The 17,859-nt window shown below is 40.5% G+C and overlaps 3 protein-coding genes across 4 annotated transcripts; 2 read left to right on the top strand and 1 right to left on the bottom strand.

Moving 5' to 3' along the window:
• Window positions 1-303: 303 nt before the first annotated feature.
• Window positions 304-8,202, bottom strand: utp25 (UTP25 small subunit processor component). 2 transcript variants are annotated; one of them, XM_018695155.2, is made up of 12 exons: window positions 8,040-8,202; window positions 7,193-7,232; window positions 6,754-6,946; window positions 6,419-6,667; window positions 6,141-6,229; window positions 5,638-6,048; window positions 3,820-4,036; window positions 3,523-3,725; window positions 3,113-3,295; window positions 2,663-2,772; window positions 1,842-2,087; window positions 304-1,031 (listed from the first exon to the last, which is right to left on the bottom strand). In XM_018695155.2, exons 1-12 carry the CDS (start codon window positions 8,138-8,140, stop codon window positions 776-778), a joined length of 2,298 nt encoding a protein of 765 aa, XP_018550671.1. In that variant the 5' UTR covers window positions 8,141-8,202; the 3' UTR covers window positions 304-775. The 2 variants fall into 2 exon arrangements, with proteins under 2 accessions (XP_018550671.1, XP_050934025.1); XM_051078068.1 differs by lacking the exons at window positions 304-1,031; window positions 1,842-2,087 and adding an exon at window positions 2,322-2,436.
• A 737-nt stretch (window positions 8,203-8,939) lies between these two features.
• Window positions 8,940-10,359, top strand: grxcr1b (glutaredoxin and cysteine rich domain containing 1 b). The gene is made up of 2 exons (XM_018695135.2): window positions 8,940-9,934; window positions 10,108-10,359. Exons 1-2 carry the CDS (start codon window positions 9,515-9,517, stop codon window positions 10,165-10,167), a joined length of 480 nt encoding a protein of 159 aa, XP_018550651.1. The 5' UTR covers window positions 8,940-9,514; the 3' UTR covers window positions 10,168-10,359.
• A 1,716-nt stretch (window positions 10,360-12,075) lies between these two features.
• On the top strand, window positions 12,076-17,129 carry LOC108896181 (transmembrane protein 151B). Its single transcript, XM_018695222.2, has 2 exons — window positions 12,076-12,644; window positions 13,249-17,129. The coding sequence occupies exons 1-2, from the start codon at window positions 12,567-12,569 to the stop codon at window positions 14,656-14,658; spliced, it is 1,488 nt and encodes a 495-aa protein (XP_018550738.1). The 5' UTR covers window positions 12,076-12,566; the 3' UTR covers window positions 14,659-17,129.
• Window positions 17,130-17,859: the final 730 nt, after the last annotated feature.

The raw sequence follows: 17,859 nt of genomic DNA, 5'->3' as shown, positions 1-17,859 counted from the left end.
TTAATAATTACATGGGTGGGTCATACAAAGCTGTGATGGCCTCTCAGGTTGGCTGTGCTCCCTTCTTTCATTTCACGGGGTCAGAGGGTGAGGGCTGAAACCCTGTCAGAGATGCAGTGCACTTCAGTAGACTGGGCTGTGAAATCTATAAACCATCCACACACTCACACAGCCATTACATACATCACTCACCTGCTCAAACACAACATACATCATCTCTGTTTTTGTATTTCATATATTCAAATACATTGGCTTAAAATTCCTAAAGTGCTTTGCCAGAAAAGACAGACAACACACCCTAGATCTATTTCAAACTCTTTTATCTTTTATATGCCATTGTAATAAAAACCATAAAAACTGTTTAGATCATTATTTTAGCATTTAAAGAACATAAATCAATGTAACAAAATATTAATATTGTATACAGAGATGTATTGTATACACACATCCAATCAGAGAGTGATGTTTTTATAACATCTTATCACGGCGATCACCTACAACCTGATTTACAAACCAGAACAAGGTTTTATGATCTTGTCACATTGTGGCTTGATGCCAATAAACATGTTTTGTTCCTCATGCATGTTCGAGTTAATGTCTAGGGGCACACTGCTCTCATGTCAGACCAGGAAAATCTGCAATGTGACATCTCACATGGCAATCTACTATCACAGACCTGTAGTCCACACCAAATCCATGGTCATCTCACTGTATTTACAGTAGATATCTAACATAGTTTTAGTCCAGTGGTCCCTCGTTCATCTGTCCAGCTCCATCAGGAGGCTTTATCCTCCCCTCCTGTGATAAAGAGGTGAACAGTCTTGTTGGAGTTCAGCATCTGTCCAGCTCGCTGGGCTCCGCTGATGGCAGCCAGTTTGTGGGCATCGTAGCGGGAGTAGAGGGCAGTGCAGGTCCAGCTGGCCTCTTCCCCATGACCCCCTGCTGCCAACATGTTACACACCTCACTGTAGAAGTGGGGGAAGGAGGGCAATCCATAAAATATCAGGTTCCGGATCCCTTTGATGGTGTACCTGAAGAAAAGTCAGAGAACAAGGTTTCTGGTGGGCTCACAGAGAGACAGAGACCTTTTAACATCACATAGAATGTGATTTAATCCACACAGACGTACCATAGAGTGTGATGGAAAACCAGGAGAGACAATATGGTCTAGAATTTAATTTTTACATTTTCAGTACTGCTAATTCACTGTTGCAACTGTAAGGCCTTGATTATGCTCAAAACATACTGCACTTTTACAAACTAAATTGAAGATTTTTCAATACCTTCTGAGGCTTTTTTGTAGAAGACTGAATTCAATGACTTGCAGATGCACTGAAATCAAACTGAGTGTTGCAATACGCTTCTGTAATCATCATCCTATTAGCATATCTTCAGATAAGTACGAAGAGACACATTCTTAACTGAGACACAATTTTAGTCTAATTACAAATACATATCTGTGTGTCACATGACATGATTAAACTACAGAAAGGGACTTGGTAAAATGAAGTATGTGGTCTAACTTTTGAACTCTGTAAATCATGTTTCCTTCACGTTATCGCAGTTGAAGTCTTAAAAAGACAATAAAGATCTCTGTCTTTGGAACCCTTTGCTATTGATAGCATGGAAATGATTCCAGGAAATAATATCACCATAATGCTCATCATATTCATGGGTCGTCTTGTGGTGACTGAGGTCCAGTTTGATCCCCTGCTACAGGAGATTCACTAGCTGATTGGCCCTCTTTAATTGCTGGGTGAAAAGACAAATTCCCCCCTTAAATCAAAGACAGAGCCCAGCACACGTGGTGCTGCCTGATGGATCATTGAAAAAGAACTGACCTCTTGTAGAAGTGGAAGCGTTCAGTAAAGAGCAGGAACTGTCTCTCCCCTTTTTGGAAGAAATGCCTGGCTCGGGACACCTCTGATTTGCTGGAATACTCGCAGGTACTGGCAAATTTTATCTCTTCTTTCTTCATGTAGTTGCGCAATCGGACATAGTCGAAGTAAGAGGGGATGTAGATCAGAGTGTGGGACATAACTGAGTCCCTGTACTGAGGCAGCACTTTATCTAAAAAGAACTGAAACCTACAGATGTGGTGAGGAAAATAAAAAAAATTAAATATTGTAGGGAACAACCAATCATTTATTAACTGCTTTAATTCAAAATGATGAATCAGACATAGAATTAAAATGTTGATAAGACAAACAAATGAAGAAAACAATCTAGATGAGTGATTAGTATGACAGCTAAAAAGTCACTCAGGGCAGAAGTGTGTTTGTTTTCATGCACAAGGAAAAAGTAGACAGTGACAGTGATCATGTCAGTTTAACACTATGGAGTGTTTTTTTTTTTAATGAGTGGGTCTTTGTTTTGTTTCCTGTGGTTGCACATGAGGATGCAATGTGTCATCGAAGATGAGGAAGAAGACGACTTCTAACGAGCAAACATGGATGTAAACAATGCTTGATTAAAAAAAAAATCTGACAAATGTTTTATGATGAAGGTAATCACCAAGTTTTTAGGACTCAAAGATGCACATAATGTGTTCTGGTTAGTTACACTGCATGAAAACATAACTCTATAAATCTCCTTTAACTTGAATGTCAATCTTGCGTAGTCGACATGAGGCTGTGATGGTTCACCTGTGGGAGGATCTTACCTTGCATCATGGTCCATGAAGCTGTCAGAGGAGAACATCTGAAACACATGAGGCAGCTGAACCAGAACCTGACAGATGGAACCTGTTTTTGGCATGTTCTTAGTGGCAATCTGAAACAACAAAACATGATTCAATTAAAACTAAAAAAAACTTACATCAAATGACAATGAAGAAATGTTTTTTTTAATCAAAATACAAACCTTGACTTCTTGTTTTCACTCTCTATCTTGGAGGGTCAGCATGATAACCATCAGGGGCTATCTTTGGATATCTAGCAGACTGCAGTAAATATCTTAGCTGTTGCTACTGCTCCAACCACTGAGGATAAACTAAACCTATGATCATCCTGCCTCTTAATAATGTGTTGGGACTAAAACCACAGTCTGCACTCAATCCTCAGTCCTACGGAACTGGAGTAATGTTGACTGTAAAGTGAATAAAGTGAAGTACCTGTCCACGGTAGTTAGCACAGTGTTTGGTGAGGATGTTGTTGATCTGTGGCTCCTGGATGGAGCTGAACACCAGCGTCTGTCTGTAGTGTCTGGCCCAGTTGTTCAGGTTCCACATCCTCACCCTGGAGAAGTCCACTCCATGGGAGTCCAGCGGCTGCAGGTTGATGTTCTTCATCACATGCTGTTGGGGGTGGAGAATGTCGCGTTTCATGAGAAATTTAAAGAGTTGCTCTCTCAAGGCTTCAGCAGTGAAGCCCTGAAAGTCAAATATTAACATGTTCTGATAAATCTTATGATTGTTGGACAGCAGATGGTGCTAAGTCTATAGTTGATACACTGAGAGAGAGAGAGAGAGAGAGAGAGAGATGCCATTATACTGTAACATTCTGAATCTGCTGCTATTCTTACCAAGACGTGTTCCCAGTTCTGCATGAGGAAGACATCTGCCTGGTCCACCACCAGCAGCTCAATGGAGGAGAGAAAGTCAAAGTCTCTCTTACTCTCTCCCTCAGCTCCCAGCACTGTGCGCAGACCAAGGGGAGACGCAATGATGATGTCTGACGAGTAGAAGGGGGCATACAGACGGATACTGCTCCTCACAATAGAGACACCTGGTGAGGAGAGGGGACAAGAAGAGGGCCTCAGATCGAAAAACTTTGGAGGTTTTCCAAATGTGGGTCAACTTCTTTTTTTTTTTTTCTGTACCTATCCTGAAGTGATCGTCAACATTGCCTGAGAAGATAGCATGGTAATCATCAGGTCTCTGCAGACTGGGTGGCTGTTCATCTGCTTCTTCTCCAAACTCTTCCTTGAACCTCTTCTTGTTGCTGACCACGATCTTCTTGCCTTTGGTCTCCAGGAGGCTGATGAACGTCTGTACGACTCGCAGAGCTCCGCCTCGGAACGGCACCAGAATCAAGACCTGACACATTCATTACTGTTATTACAACAAAGCAGCTGAACAGAGAGGTTAAGATGTTGCATTTCAATCAGTGATAGCATTCATTTACTGGGCTACATAAATAAACCTGAAGGAATCCAATTACTAAACACAACGGAATAAATGAATTAGTCTCAGATCATTCATGCATTTCATATAAAACAAATATAACTACAGTTTCAGTGTGAAATATTTATTTTCAAATATGTAATGACTGCTGTACAAAAACATATAGAGTGCCTTCACTTTTTGGACACTTAATTGTGTTGTAGATGCATAGAATGCCATTTTGCCCATCTGTCTACACTCAATAAACCATAATAAGTAAATATTTTTCCAAATACATTAAATATCAAAAATTGAAGCCTGTCATTTACTCCTGTATTCAGACCCTTTGCTGTGGCACTCAAAAACATGGTGAGGTACATCCTACTTGCTTTAATTATTGAGATGTGTCAATAAGTAAGTGTAGACACACACCTGTATATATAAGGCCCCACAATTCACACTGTATATCAAGACAAAAACCAGGCCATGGAGTCTAAGGAACTCTCTATAGACCTCCACAATATAACTGTGTTGAGGCATAGATCAGGGCGAGGGTACAAAACCATTTCTAAAGCTTTGAGTATTCCCAGGAGCACAGTGGCCTCAATAAGAGTTGGCCATCAGGCCAAACAGAGTAACAAGACAAAAAGGACCCAACAATCAGTCTTATAGGCATTAAGATGTTCTGTACAGAGATGGGAGAACTTGGTGGAAGAAAGACTTTCTCAGCAGCACTCAATCAATGAGGCTTTTATGGTACAGTAGCTGGATGGAAGCAAGTTTGAGTAAAAGACATGACAACCTGCTTAGAGTTTGCAAAATGGCATTTAAAGGACCCAGTGAGCATGAGGGAAAAGATCTGATGAGATAACATTAACTCTTTGGGTAGAATATCAAATGCATAATCACCTGGCTCATACCATCCCTACAATTGAGCATGGTGGTGACAGCATTATGCTATGGGGGTGCTTCTCAGGAGCAGGGACAGGAAGACTGGTCAGTAATGAAGGGAAGGATGAATGCAGTCAAATACAGAGAGGTATTTAAAAAAACCTGACCTGTTCCACAGTGAGCAATGATGAAGCAAAGCTAAGACAACCAAGACAACGGGTGTGCAAACCTTGTTACTGACTCACTCAAGAAGACTCAAAGCTGTCAAAAGGACTTCTACAAAATACTCAATTACGGGTCTGAATACTTTTGTAAATGAGAGATTTCTAAAAACATGTTTTCACATTGTCATTATGGATTATTAAAAGTACACTGATGGTTTACACTGATTTATCAATTTAAAATTAAATCTATAACCCAGTCAAGTGTGCAAAAAGTGAGGGGGTCTGAATACTTGTGAAGCCACTGTATGATTTGCCCTGACAGTCTGTGTGAATTCCCTCTCTTGGTATTTGTGACCAAAACAAGCACAATTTGTAAATGAAGGAGGAGTAAGACCAATTATAAATAAAAACTACTCTTGTTGTTTAGGAATGTTAAATGAAGTTCTATTTAGAAACCAAATAATGTAAACAGTTGTTTACCTTTGGCCGGGTCAGACCTTGGTCTCTGGGTTCGTCCTGTGGCTCAGCTCCGGGTTTAGCCTGAATTTTCTGCTCTCGTAGCTGAGCGTTGTGAGCCAGGACCTGGGAGTTGGCCTTCAGCACGTGGTTAAGCACATGAACACAGTATACACTGCGCACCTGAGGGCCCTTACTCAGAGGGCACATTTCTGGGTAGTACAAGTCCTTGTAGGAGCCCATGAGGGCCAGCAGCTCTAGCTGGAGAGGACTGATCTCTTCAGCCACCCCCTTAGAATCAGAGGTCTGGTTTAGATCCTTCCAGCGGGACTCCAAGAGTTTGTGGAAAACTGGGAGGTTTGTGTCTTTCTGAGGGCCAATGGGTCCAAACTTCTCCAGGGGATTGGTACAGAGCAGAGTGCCCAATTTTGGCCACTAAGTAAGAGAATGGCAAAGACAGAATCTGTGGTTACGATTTATTTTAATGAAAAAAGCAAGTAGATTCTATCAAATTATTCATTATATACCGTGATCTGAGTCCTGGCCTTGCTGCCAGATGTTATCTTCTGCACATCCTCGTCATCAAGCTCCGTGTCCAAATGCTGTGAAAAGATGTCTGCATGGAGAAAATGTAAACAGTACAACACACTGTAGTCTCATCTTATTCCCTTTTGTTTACTCAATTTGACAAATAAAACCACATGAAATTTCAAAGTTCCTAACAAAGAATTCAGTGTGTTGCATTTGACAAAATTGAAAAAACCAAACTTTTATTTTGAAGACAAATGATTCATTCCTTTCTTACCTTTGCTGTCTTCATGCTCTGCGTTGCTTTCAGTGTCCTCTTGTTCTCCCTCACCCATGAAGTTGGTCTCCAGACAGAATTGGGACTCGTGCACCTTATCTACGAACTCTTCACCTCCTCTCTCCTTTTCCTCCTCCACCTCCCCTTCTACAGCTTCAGTCAGAGCTTCATCAGCGTCTGCCAATTCCTCGTCTCCCACTTCATCTTCATCACCATCCTCACCGTCATCTCTGACTCCGTCACTGTCCTCTATAATAAAAAGCACAAAGGTGTTCAGAAAAATGGAAATATAATCCCAACGAGATGTTCAAATGCTCTGGAAATAAACCACTTACCTTCACCTTCACCTTCAAGAAGCTCTTCTTCTTCTTCATCACTGCTTTCTTCCTCTTCACTGTGGTCATTGCCATCAGGTTGACTGAGAGTTGAAAGAAGTTTCTGGTAGGCCGTTTTCTGCTCTGGTTCCTCATCCTCGTCTTCCTCTACCAGCTCGTCAGACTCAGCGTCAGATTGTTCAGGGCTTACTGGCTACAGAGATAAGGACAGAACGCATTTCAATTTGCATCATTGTAATATTGGTATGGATCAAATGTAAAAAAAAAAAAAAAAAAAAAAAAAAACAACTATCTGGAGTTTATCAATGTGTGGATGGTCCAAAATTTCTTTTAGGAACATCTACTACCACTAAAGCATGTATTCATAACTGTGCAATGACACTGCACTCATCAATCTTAAGTTGTATAAATTGGGTTTTACTTAAACAGTGGTACTCACCAGGTCTACTATTTCAGTTCTTTCAGGTTTTTCATTGACTCTGTGGAGAAAAAAAAACAGAGAGAAATGAAGCTATGTATATTTATATAAGGTCACAAATTTCTAATGGCATGTTGAAAATCTCTTGGTTTTGGGCTGCTTCAGGACACACTAAGACATCTGAACATCTCTTGAAAGAGTTGCCGGTATCCCACATGCTGTCAACCAAGGAAATCTATCCTCTTTATCCAATGTGTGTGTGTGTGTGTGTGTGTGTGTGTGTGTTTGTGGATGTGTGTGTGCGCGCATCTACTCGCTTAACACACCTCAAGCCAGCACCGTCAATATCAAGGTTAGGCAATATTACATGGGGATATGGAGTGATTATAATGCATATAAGAATGAATCTATACAATGTGCAAGTAAACCTCTATCTAATGCTGCTGATATTCTTGTACTCTGCTAGCCGGTATGCTAATTAGCTAGGCTAAAGTAAGAAGCCACATTAGATGTTCTTAAACATTACATTAATTCTGTGGTCCTCCTCATGTATGGTACCTTTACTGTTTGCATTTTAACTTGCTGAAATAACCTGAACAATCTTGGGAGGAACCACAAACTACATAAAAAATAATGCAATTCAAAGAAGAACATGTCGGTTATGCCTATGACGTTAGGTTTTCGTGAACGGGCTCCTTCGAACAATATCGGCTTCATATTTTTACTTATAACACGTATCTATAGCTAGCATCATTCACTGTATGTGGATACACTGTGCAACAGCCGCCTGAGTGTAATTTAGCTAGTTGGCTAACACTGAAGCTTAAATATTCCTTTAAGATTAAACGGAGTTAGCTGAGCTACTCACACATCATGAAATGGATGCTCCTCTCCAAATTCCTTCAAATGTTTCTTTTGCTTTTTGGATAAATTTGTGAAAAGTTGCTTATTGTGTCTTCTCTTCCCCATGTTGACACTGTGTTACACTGCACGTGTGTTTGTCCAGCTTCGTTGGTGGTTGTTGTGTATCAGTAACGCTATCTTACTACCATCTACAGGCCCGGAGTGGAATTACAGCTTTGCAGCTTTGAATTCTGGTTGGTGACGTGAAGTAATCGATCCTCGAACCGTACACTACATGCCAAAATATTATTACAGCTCTTCAGATAATATTACTCTCAGTGTAAGTCAATCCAGAGATATAAGTTCACATGTACTATATATATAAACATGTATATAATTTATCCAATGTACAACCAAAACACCAGAAATGTGACAGAAATAATCATTGCCCACTGCAATAGATTATTAGTTATTATTAGTTGTAGGTCATTAGCTTCAGAGAGAGTGTTATTGTTATAAGTTTATGACAATGTTTATTTGATATTTGTATCCTGTTATATAAATAAGATGCAAGAATACATTTGAAATCACATAATTAGAGTTCAGGATTCCATAGTAAAAGATGGTACAAATTAAAGGTAAATACACATATGTGCAGTATTTTTGGACATCCCAGTGTTTGTGTGCAAAATAGTCATGTGTGTATAAACCCATTTCCCCCAGCAGAACATTGCTCTATCTGTTGCTGTGATGCAGAGTATTCAGATTTGTGGAGCAGACTTAATGCCACGCAGCAGAAGCAGAGTCAGCTGAGATTATGTCTTTGATAATGGATTTGTAGGGATAACAGTTAAAGGGAAACATTTAAACATTTTCATAGTAAGAATAACAAGAGTGACTTTTACTCCTGACCCGATGTCTTCAGGGCTGCTGTAATCACACATCAGGTTATCTGAATAAATCCCTTAGCCCTTGCTGCTGCAGTGCAATTTGTAAAGTGAAGATTTGTGTAGATTTATACCACAACAACCTGTCTATGTAAGGTCAGCTCTCTAAAGGAAGTTGGTAAATATTTGATAAAAAGGATTACTTCAGGGTCAGATGAGGGTAGCGGAGGGTCTGGCAAAGGGCACAAAAGGTTATCTGTGGTGCTTTGAGGGTAGATGTTCAGTCAAACTAGCTCCCTGAGTGTCTATCTCTTAAAGACTAGGCTCTCAGTCTGTAGTCTATCTGCTGTTTGAAAACTAACCTTGTTTAATTATTGAACATGGTAATATCATTTTACTGTTTGCCTGTTTTAGCTGTTACCATGGCAGAAGCTCATCTATTGTTAACCATGTGGGTGTCTAGTTTTTCTACTCGGGGTATTTTCGGCTCCTTTTGACACGTCAGTGCGGATATTATTGTTTGATAATTGCATACCACTATGGCTTAGGCTGAAAGAGCACGTCTGGCTTCTCTGAATGGGATGTGAAGCATGTAAGACAATCTTGTATTTTAATGGAGGGGCCAAAAGTGAAACAGGAGAAAGGAAAGACTGTGAAGACAGTTAGGTTTAGAGTAGCATCTGCCAACAGCGGCCGGGTCTTGGCGGAGGTGTTCAAGGATGAAACGGCCTGGTGCGGCTCAGTATCGGACTCAGTGGACTCTGACTGCACCAGCACCCCGGAGGCAGAGCAGGGGAGCTCGCTTCCCGCCAGCGAGGCCAACAGCCACCTGAACGGTCTGGTGGTGGAAACTGCTGCAGACGAGAATGGCTGTGAACCCGATGATCTGCTTCTGTATGCCAGTGCCAAGAGAGAGATGCTCTTCAGCAACAAACGGATCAATATCTGCAGCAAGAATGGGACCATACGGGGAGTGAGGAACAAAGTGAGCGCAGGCCAAGTGCTTTTCAACAACCTCTCCAACATGTACTCTGTGAGTAACTCTGACATGGGTGGAACAGTGGTTTATAATTTCATTTAACACTCAGATTATTCTGCTCTAACCAGATCATGCACCACAAAGCAATTCAAGGCTTCATCCTCCTGCATGTGGCTGTCTAGCGAGGTGTCTGTTCAGTCATAACCTTTATTCTCTTTCCCTTTAAGAGTTCCCTTCGTCATCAGAAAAGGAGACCCTGGGAGAAGGAACAGACAGATTGGAAATAGCAGTTTCACACTGTGTGGACAACAGGAAGAAACAGGCCTGCAGCTAAAGATTGTCTTGCAGTTTGGTTTACTGTACACCAGGACTCCTCACTTACAGTAACTGTAATTTACAAGTGTCTGGGTAAAAACACACTCCTCGTGTCTTCTTTCGTGAATCCCTATTACTTCAAAAGGACTACAGCTGCACAGAATAACAATGTCAGTCTTAATTCAGGTTTCTGGATTAAAAAATTCAAGCAGTAAATAACTCACTAAAATGTAGTTGCAATTACATGTAGTTAACTTTTGACTACAAAAAACTGCCCATACATGCATATCACTAACAGTAACCTGTAGCTTAAAGTTAAGCTAAACTAACTTCTTCCCTCTGAAACTTTGAATGGATTTCTGAAAAGGTTTTTGTATTTTTTGTAAGTATAATTGTGACCCAGAATTTCATATGATTTTGATATTTGGTGGAGTCTCTTTCATGGCATATAGTTGAAATGTGTTTTTGTAAGCATTTTTAAATGATGTTCATTCTAGATTGGGTATGCTCCATATTATGTCTAGTCCATAATTCCACATATAAATGGTGATTATATATTCCTGTGTTCTAAGAAGTAAATATGTTCTTCTTTCCCATTGCTACATCACATTGGTTTCTGGAAACTGTTGCTGCCTTGTTCATTACATTTAAATATAGCACAATGTAACTTTACTAATGTAACTGCTGGTATTAATATTTAATGTCAACAGCTGGAAATCAGTAATGAAATGGAGTAGTTTTTACCTTCTGTCTTTGTTGGACTTCATAAAATACAGCAGTGCACAGAAACGATCTCCAAGAAGTGTTTATTCTCAGTTTACATGACAAAGTAATGTGTGTATGCTGTCATACTGTTGATGTGGAGTTCATTCCACTTTTTACCTAACATACCTAAAATACCTAACATGCAATATGACACCAAGAAAATTCTGTTTTGGTGTTTCATGAGTCTTCATTCAGGTCAAAAACACTTAAAGAGTTAAATGTGGTGTTGTTGTGTTATTTTATATCATGACAATGAAAAGCTCAGTTACTCTGCAGACACTGGTTTTATGAACAAAACATATCAAAGTGTAAAATATGATGCTTTATTACAGATTAACTGACAGGATATAATTGAAATAAATAAACAGTACCACATTCCCCAGCCTACCACATTAAAACACTGTTTAAACATTAATGCATCAGTTATATTTTTTCTGCCTAATCTTGCTTGGTCTATAAAATGACAGAGAAGTAGTGAAAATGGCCCTCACAATATCTTAAAATGCACATTGTTTTTTTTTCAAATGTCCTGTTCTCGCTGATGAACAGGACATAACCAAAAGATATTCAATTCACTAACATACAGTATAAGGCAAAGAAAAGCAGGAAATCCTCATAATTAAGAAGCTGGAACCAGGTAAATTAGCCCAGTGACTTTGCCTCTATATTTAATAGCATTACAGTGGTGATTTTATTTTGAAGGGTTTAAAAGGGAAAACCCACCCCAAAATCAAAACAGCATTTCATTTCTCTAGTGTTGGAGCAGCTCCCAGCAAACTACTGATTTAATTAGGATATACATCAGCATTTACTAACTCACAGCTAAATGCTCTACATTCAAGTGAAATTACTTTGCATATAATAGCATTTATAAAAAGTCAATGATCAATCAGACTCAGTCATCAGCTCTGTAAATCTCTGTTAATGGACTACCTCCAAAAGTGTCACCTGATCAACAGTTGACACTCTGATCTCCAGATCAACAAAACAGTTCTCTATGTCTCTCCGTACTTTTACTTCACTGCTCCAAACTCAGATTAAAACTAATCATCTCAGACTGACTTTTAGGGTGGACTTTCCCTTTAAGTGACAGATTTATGCAACAACGTCTCACCGTACACCTGCCTCAGTCAGCACCATGGACAGCCACCCTGCCAGCTCTCCACAGACCCGCTGACGGCGCCGTCACCCGCCTCTCACACCGATAAAAACACAGTGGTCCCTGAGGGGCAGGGCATGTTCATTTTGTAATGACGAGCGGCTAATACAGCATAATCTACGATCATGTTACTGCGGCACTGACAGCTAAACCGTAGAGGGCAGGATGCGGGCTTTCCTGTAGACACACCCCCGCTTTTTTCGTATTTCCAGCCACCGGAAAGATCCCCATTTTGGGGGGGGGGGGTTCGCCGATCAACATGACTCGCCCCGGGCTTCTCCTCGGGTGGAGCGCCTCTAAATGAGATGTAGTGTAATGTAATGCAGATGTAACGTTCGCCCGACAAGTAGCTCGTCTTGGTCGAGGGACGCTGAAGAGCAAGGTAGTGAAATCTCTTCCTCTTCCTACTCCACGCCCTATCATTATTATCAATCGCTGCTCAGCACCATGTCCCCCCCAGCATCGGCTGCGACAGCGAGTGAAAGCAGTACCACCACCGTTTTCGAGGAGGACACCAGAGAGGAGGTATTATTTTCTAACATCACTTATTAGAGAAAATGCCTTTTACTATGATCTGTTTGTCAGATCTTGGCGCAGAGCTTTAATGAATCCATGTGCATGGTGTGCAGGCTGTAACACACTGCAGGTGAATTATTTGGGCTTATTGGAAATTCTCCTCAGTTACAGGTTAGTATGGGAGAATTTATATGATCTTGTTGCCTACAGTAATAATTTGATAGTAGAATCCAAGCAGACATGATGGGTAATTATCCAACCAGCACCTCCACCTGTCTTTCATTTCTCATTTGCTGTAATGGGCCTGTGGCTCAGTATCTTCTCTTAATAACCTTTTAAATCTGTCAAACAGCTATTCAGTGTGCCATAAAATGGCATGAAATATTCACAGAGCTGAAATAACTTTCTTGTTATCCACTGCTTGTAGACTGATTGTCTTTGAAAGGAATATTCTAATCTGTGAGTGTTACTACTATGCGTGCATGACCCATTCATTAATTTTAATCCAAATCTGTTAAAAATCCTGACTGTACTAAAGTATGTTGCAATGATATTTAAGTAGGTAGGATGTTTCTTTATCCTCTTTTGTTTTGTTTGTGCTTTGATTCAATAGCAAAGACCCCTGAAGCAATCTCTGAGCAAGTCCCTATGTCGGGAGAGTTTCTGGAAATGCCTGCTCCTGTCCATTCTCATGTATGGCTGCATGGGAGCCATGGTTTGGTGTCATGTCACCAAGGTGACCCGCCTCACCTTTGACAGTGCCTTCAAAGGGAAATCCATGATGTACCATGACAGCCCCTGCTCTGATGGCTATATCTACATTCCTCTGGCTCTACTGGGCATGCTCTATTTAGTCTATCTTGTGGAGTGCTGGCACTGTCATGTGAAGAATGAGCTGCAACACAAAGTGGATGTGGAGGGCATCTATGAGCGAATCCAGAGGATGCAACAAGCTAAACCCTGCATCTGGTGGAAGGCCATAAGCTACCACTATGTTCGCAGAACGCGGCAAGTCACGCGCTACCGCAATGGAGACGCTTACACCAGTACCCAGGTTTATCATGAACGTGTCAACACGCACGTGGCAGAGGCTGAATTTGACTATAGTCACTGTGGTGTTAAAGATGTTTCTAAACAGCTGCTGGGCTTGGAGAAGTCTGCTCTTACAAAGATGCGTTTCACCAAGTGCTTTAGTTTTGCCAACGTAGAATCAGAGAATTCTTACCTTACACAAAGAGCGAGGTTTTTCACTGACAATGAGGGCCTTGATGACTACTTGGAAGCCAGGGAGGGCATGCACCTGAAAAACATTGACCTGAAGGAGTATGTCCTGGTGCTGTCTGACCCAGAGCATCACCCCTGGTATCTGTCCCACTATGTCTTCTGGATTGCCTCATTCCTCACTTTCTCCTGGCCTCTCAGAGTCTTCACAGAGTATCGTACCGCGTATGTCCACTATCGTGTAGAGAAGCTTTTTGGGCACGATTACCTCCCCGTGACGCCATGCGAGGATCGGCCATATTGGCGTCGTATCCCTCGTGTTAACACCATTGACAGTACTGAACTGGAATGGCACATTCGATCCAACCAGCAGCTGGTACCCAGTTACTCAGAGGCTGGCCTTATGGACCTGGCCCAGTGCCCGTCCAACTTTAGTGGGACTCGTCAGAATTGCGAGCGCTGCCACAGAGCCATCAGCTGCTCCTCTGTGTTCTCCAGGAGCGCCCTCAGCATCTGCACTGGCGCCAGCTCCCGCATCCCCTTCAGTGGCAGTCGGTTCTCCTTGGCCCGGCGATACGGCTCCCAACGCAGCTGCTTCTGGAGGAGCGGCAGTTTGGATGACCAAGAGAGCCCCAGTGAAAACACCCGCTGCCTGTCGGAGCGTCTCACCACAGATGATGAGGAACCCCCAGACTATGAGGATGCACTTTGCTACCCAGTGCTCATTGTCCACTGCAGCGAGAACTGCCACAACCACAGGTCGTTCCACAGACATGGCTCCTGCGTGGAGACTTCTTTATGACTATGCAGTCACTGACATAAGACGGTGGCATTTCTGTAGCATACAAATACTTTGGACATCAGACACAGAGTGTGCAAACGAGTCTTAATGTGAGATACACAGATTATTGCTGTATTGCCATACTATCTGTAACAAATGCCTGAATCCTGAATGTGTGAATCACCAAAGCAATAACAGCGATTAGTGAGAGGAGAACAAAGTGAAAATAGTATATGAACCTACTAGGATACACACACATGGAAATAATATATCTGCCTGGCTTCCTATGAACACCGAGCAAAGACTGTTAAGTGTACATCATTGCCATAGCTTTTAAGATCTCATATGTGCAGTACATATGAAACTGCAGTTACCTCATAAGACCTTTTTTCAGAGGCCACGGAACAGATGGACAGGTTTAAATATCTCATCCATTAAGTGAAAATCTCAGTAACACAAACACGTAAGAAATGACGGAGAAAATCAAATCACGTTGAACCTGATTTTTATGATTTTACCATGAAAAGAATGGTGTTTAACCTACTTCTAATAACAGCAATAACTGTGAAGATAAATGCCATCCTCTCAAGTGAAAAAGTAAAAGGAGGAGTGTCAGTCAAATACAGTTTGTTGCGCTTATGCACATCAAAGAGACATTACTCATTGGAAGCTTCCGACCCACAGGAGACAAATGAACTCTTGGACACGCTCACTCACTGTTTCACCAATCTATGATTTTTCAAAAAACGTTTTCATTACTTATGTTGTGGCGAAGTGCTGTAGTTAACTTTCTGGTGTTTTTTAAATCAACATGCCTCATCTATTTCTACATTTCCCAGAATGCCTTTCGACAACTGCAGATAACAGGTATATGTTTATTTTCAGCTGTGGGTTTTATGTGTTGATGAAAGTGACGTAAAGATAGTAAAAAGAGAGCTGCTCTAATTGAGAGGAATTAAGACTTGTGCCCCATACTCTGAACAAACCTCTCTCAAGGCTGCATTGCATTCTGGTCTATTGAGGCTACTGGGGGATGGGGGATTTGGTATGACTGATGTGCTTCTTCTACTATAGATTTCTCCCTGTTTGATTGTCACCTGTTGGTGCTATATGGCAGCTCTGGAAAGAAACATCCTGGTCTTTTGGATGTTGATGGACTCGCACCTAAACATGATGTTTACAGTTGATGCTTTTGAAACATTTTCAACCACAAACCTCTGCTGTAGATGTTGGGATTATCTCAGTGTGATGACATATTGTCACAGTTTGGGAATCTGCAAGGAAATAAGACACAACCAAGCAGTATCAGAAAAGCTGTGTGTAATGTTAAGGCAATTTAAGGTGGATTTCTGCTTTAAACATTTGATTAATTTGTCTTGACTGACTCGGAAACCGGAAAAATGTTGAAGCGCTAAAACTGTCTGGTCATATGAGCCTTTATCTTGACAAACTAAGACACAGTATGAAAATCCATCATCCATGATCAGTTAAGAAAGTACATTAATGGCTCTAACATTCTGTCTTAAATTTGTCTTTTTTGCTGCCTACTGCCACGACAAAACCTGCCGGCAACTGTGGTACAAACATGAACACATCATTACATTAATTTCACAATTAGACAAGACAAGCACAGGTCTATGCTGAATCTACAGTACACTTGAACAGGTAGATATAAGTCACTAGCATTATCGTCTGTCAAACAAAACATGGTGTGGCTTTAGCTGCATAAAGTTCATAAGGTCATTAAATCCATGCTCATATCTGCATGATTTCCCTCTGCTAAGACAACGTGTTAAAAACCATAAAACATACCTGAATGTAAACCACCAGCATATGATATACTGTAATATATGTCCATTATGTGTCTGTAGTAAAGTAATAATGCTCCTAATTTTAATAATGATGTAAAACAATGATTTCACTGTCCAGTGTATATTGACTGTGTGCACAGAGGCAAAAGAGCACAGCATACTCCAACATGTCATCATATTTCCTGAAGAGACTTGTGTGTTGATAGAGTTGTCTGAAGGACCCCCGACTCTTTGTGAATAGAGTTTGCAGACAGTATATGCAAGGATGTTAATGCACTTATGTTTACACATGGATATCATACAAACTTTATAATACTGACTTTTTGTAATCGAACAGGAACATGTTGTATGCATCCTAGCAAATAATATATTGTTCTTATATTGTTTTCAATAATGTAGTGACACCAGTATTATGCATTTGAAGTGACACAATAGACATTATGAATTGTAGTGAAGCTGAATGTTGATGTAAATTCCCTTCAAGTAATAAAGTATTCAAGCTGATATATTGACAAGTACATAACTGCTCAGACATAAAAGAACTTAAAGCTTACTGTAAAATGTTAAAAATGTTATTGTTGTCATTATAATCAAATGGGCTGTATAAATAACTTGTTTAACTTTTAAAATATGTATTCAAATTTATCTTATGCTGGATAAATAAAAGTTGCAATAAATGTCTGGAGCAAACCTGTGTATATTTAAAAGAAATGCGGCTGGCTTGGATCCTCAAACTTGCCAGGAAAATCTGGTTGGGGAGAGTGTGTACTGGAGGAGCCGTTTCATGGAAGGCCTTTTTCACTGACATTTGATGTTCACAGTAGGAAAATCACAGGTGTAAATAGCAAAATTAATGATGGCTGAATTCCATTTAGCTGCTTCAGTTTCAGGGTCCTGGTGTTGCGCATGCTGGCTCGCATCATCATGACTTACTGGCACACCTACACAGAACAGAGCCATTGATAACACATGCACTCTTCCCTCTATGATAACTCAAAATAGTCTGCTGTGGTAAAAGGCCTATAAAAAACTGAGTGTGTTTAACTATTATGTGTAAAAGTAAGGCAAAGAATGTTTACTCTTCCTGTTAAAATAAGACCTTACAAATAGTATACAGAGAATATAGATTGCACTTCATATCAATTTTTCTTTTTCTTTCTAATGAGTTTTAAATATTTTAAGTCCTTTAAAAAACATGTCTGGTAAATATCAAATTGGTTAAAATATCTGAAAATATTTGAAAAATGACATTATGATGATTGTGTAAATCTTTTAAAAACTGGCACACATTTCAAAATAATAATAAACTGATATGCTCACTCTGTAAAGCGATATTTCCCTGTTCCCTTGATGACAGCTAACATTAAAGTAAATTCTGGTCTTTTTATAGTACAAAAACTGTTTATTAATC

Source organism: Lates calcarifer, linkage group LG19 (genome assembly GCF_001640805.2).
Source record: "Lates calcarifer isolate ASB-BC8 linkage group LG19, TLL_Latcal_v3, whole genome shotgun sequence".
In the NCBI taxonomy this organism is placed as follows: Eukaryota; Metazoa; Chordata; class Actinopteri; family Centropomidae; genus Lates; species Lates calcarifer.
The sequence above is the reverse complement of the archived record's forward strand: the minus strand, read 5'-3'. Positions and strand labels throughout refer to the sequence as shown.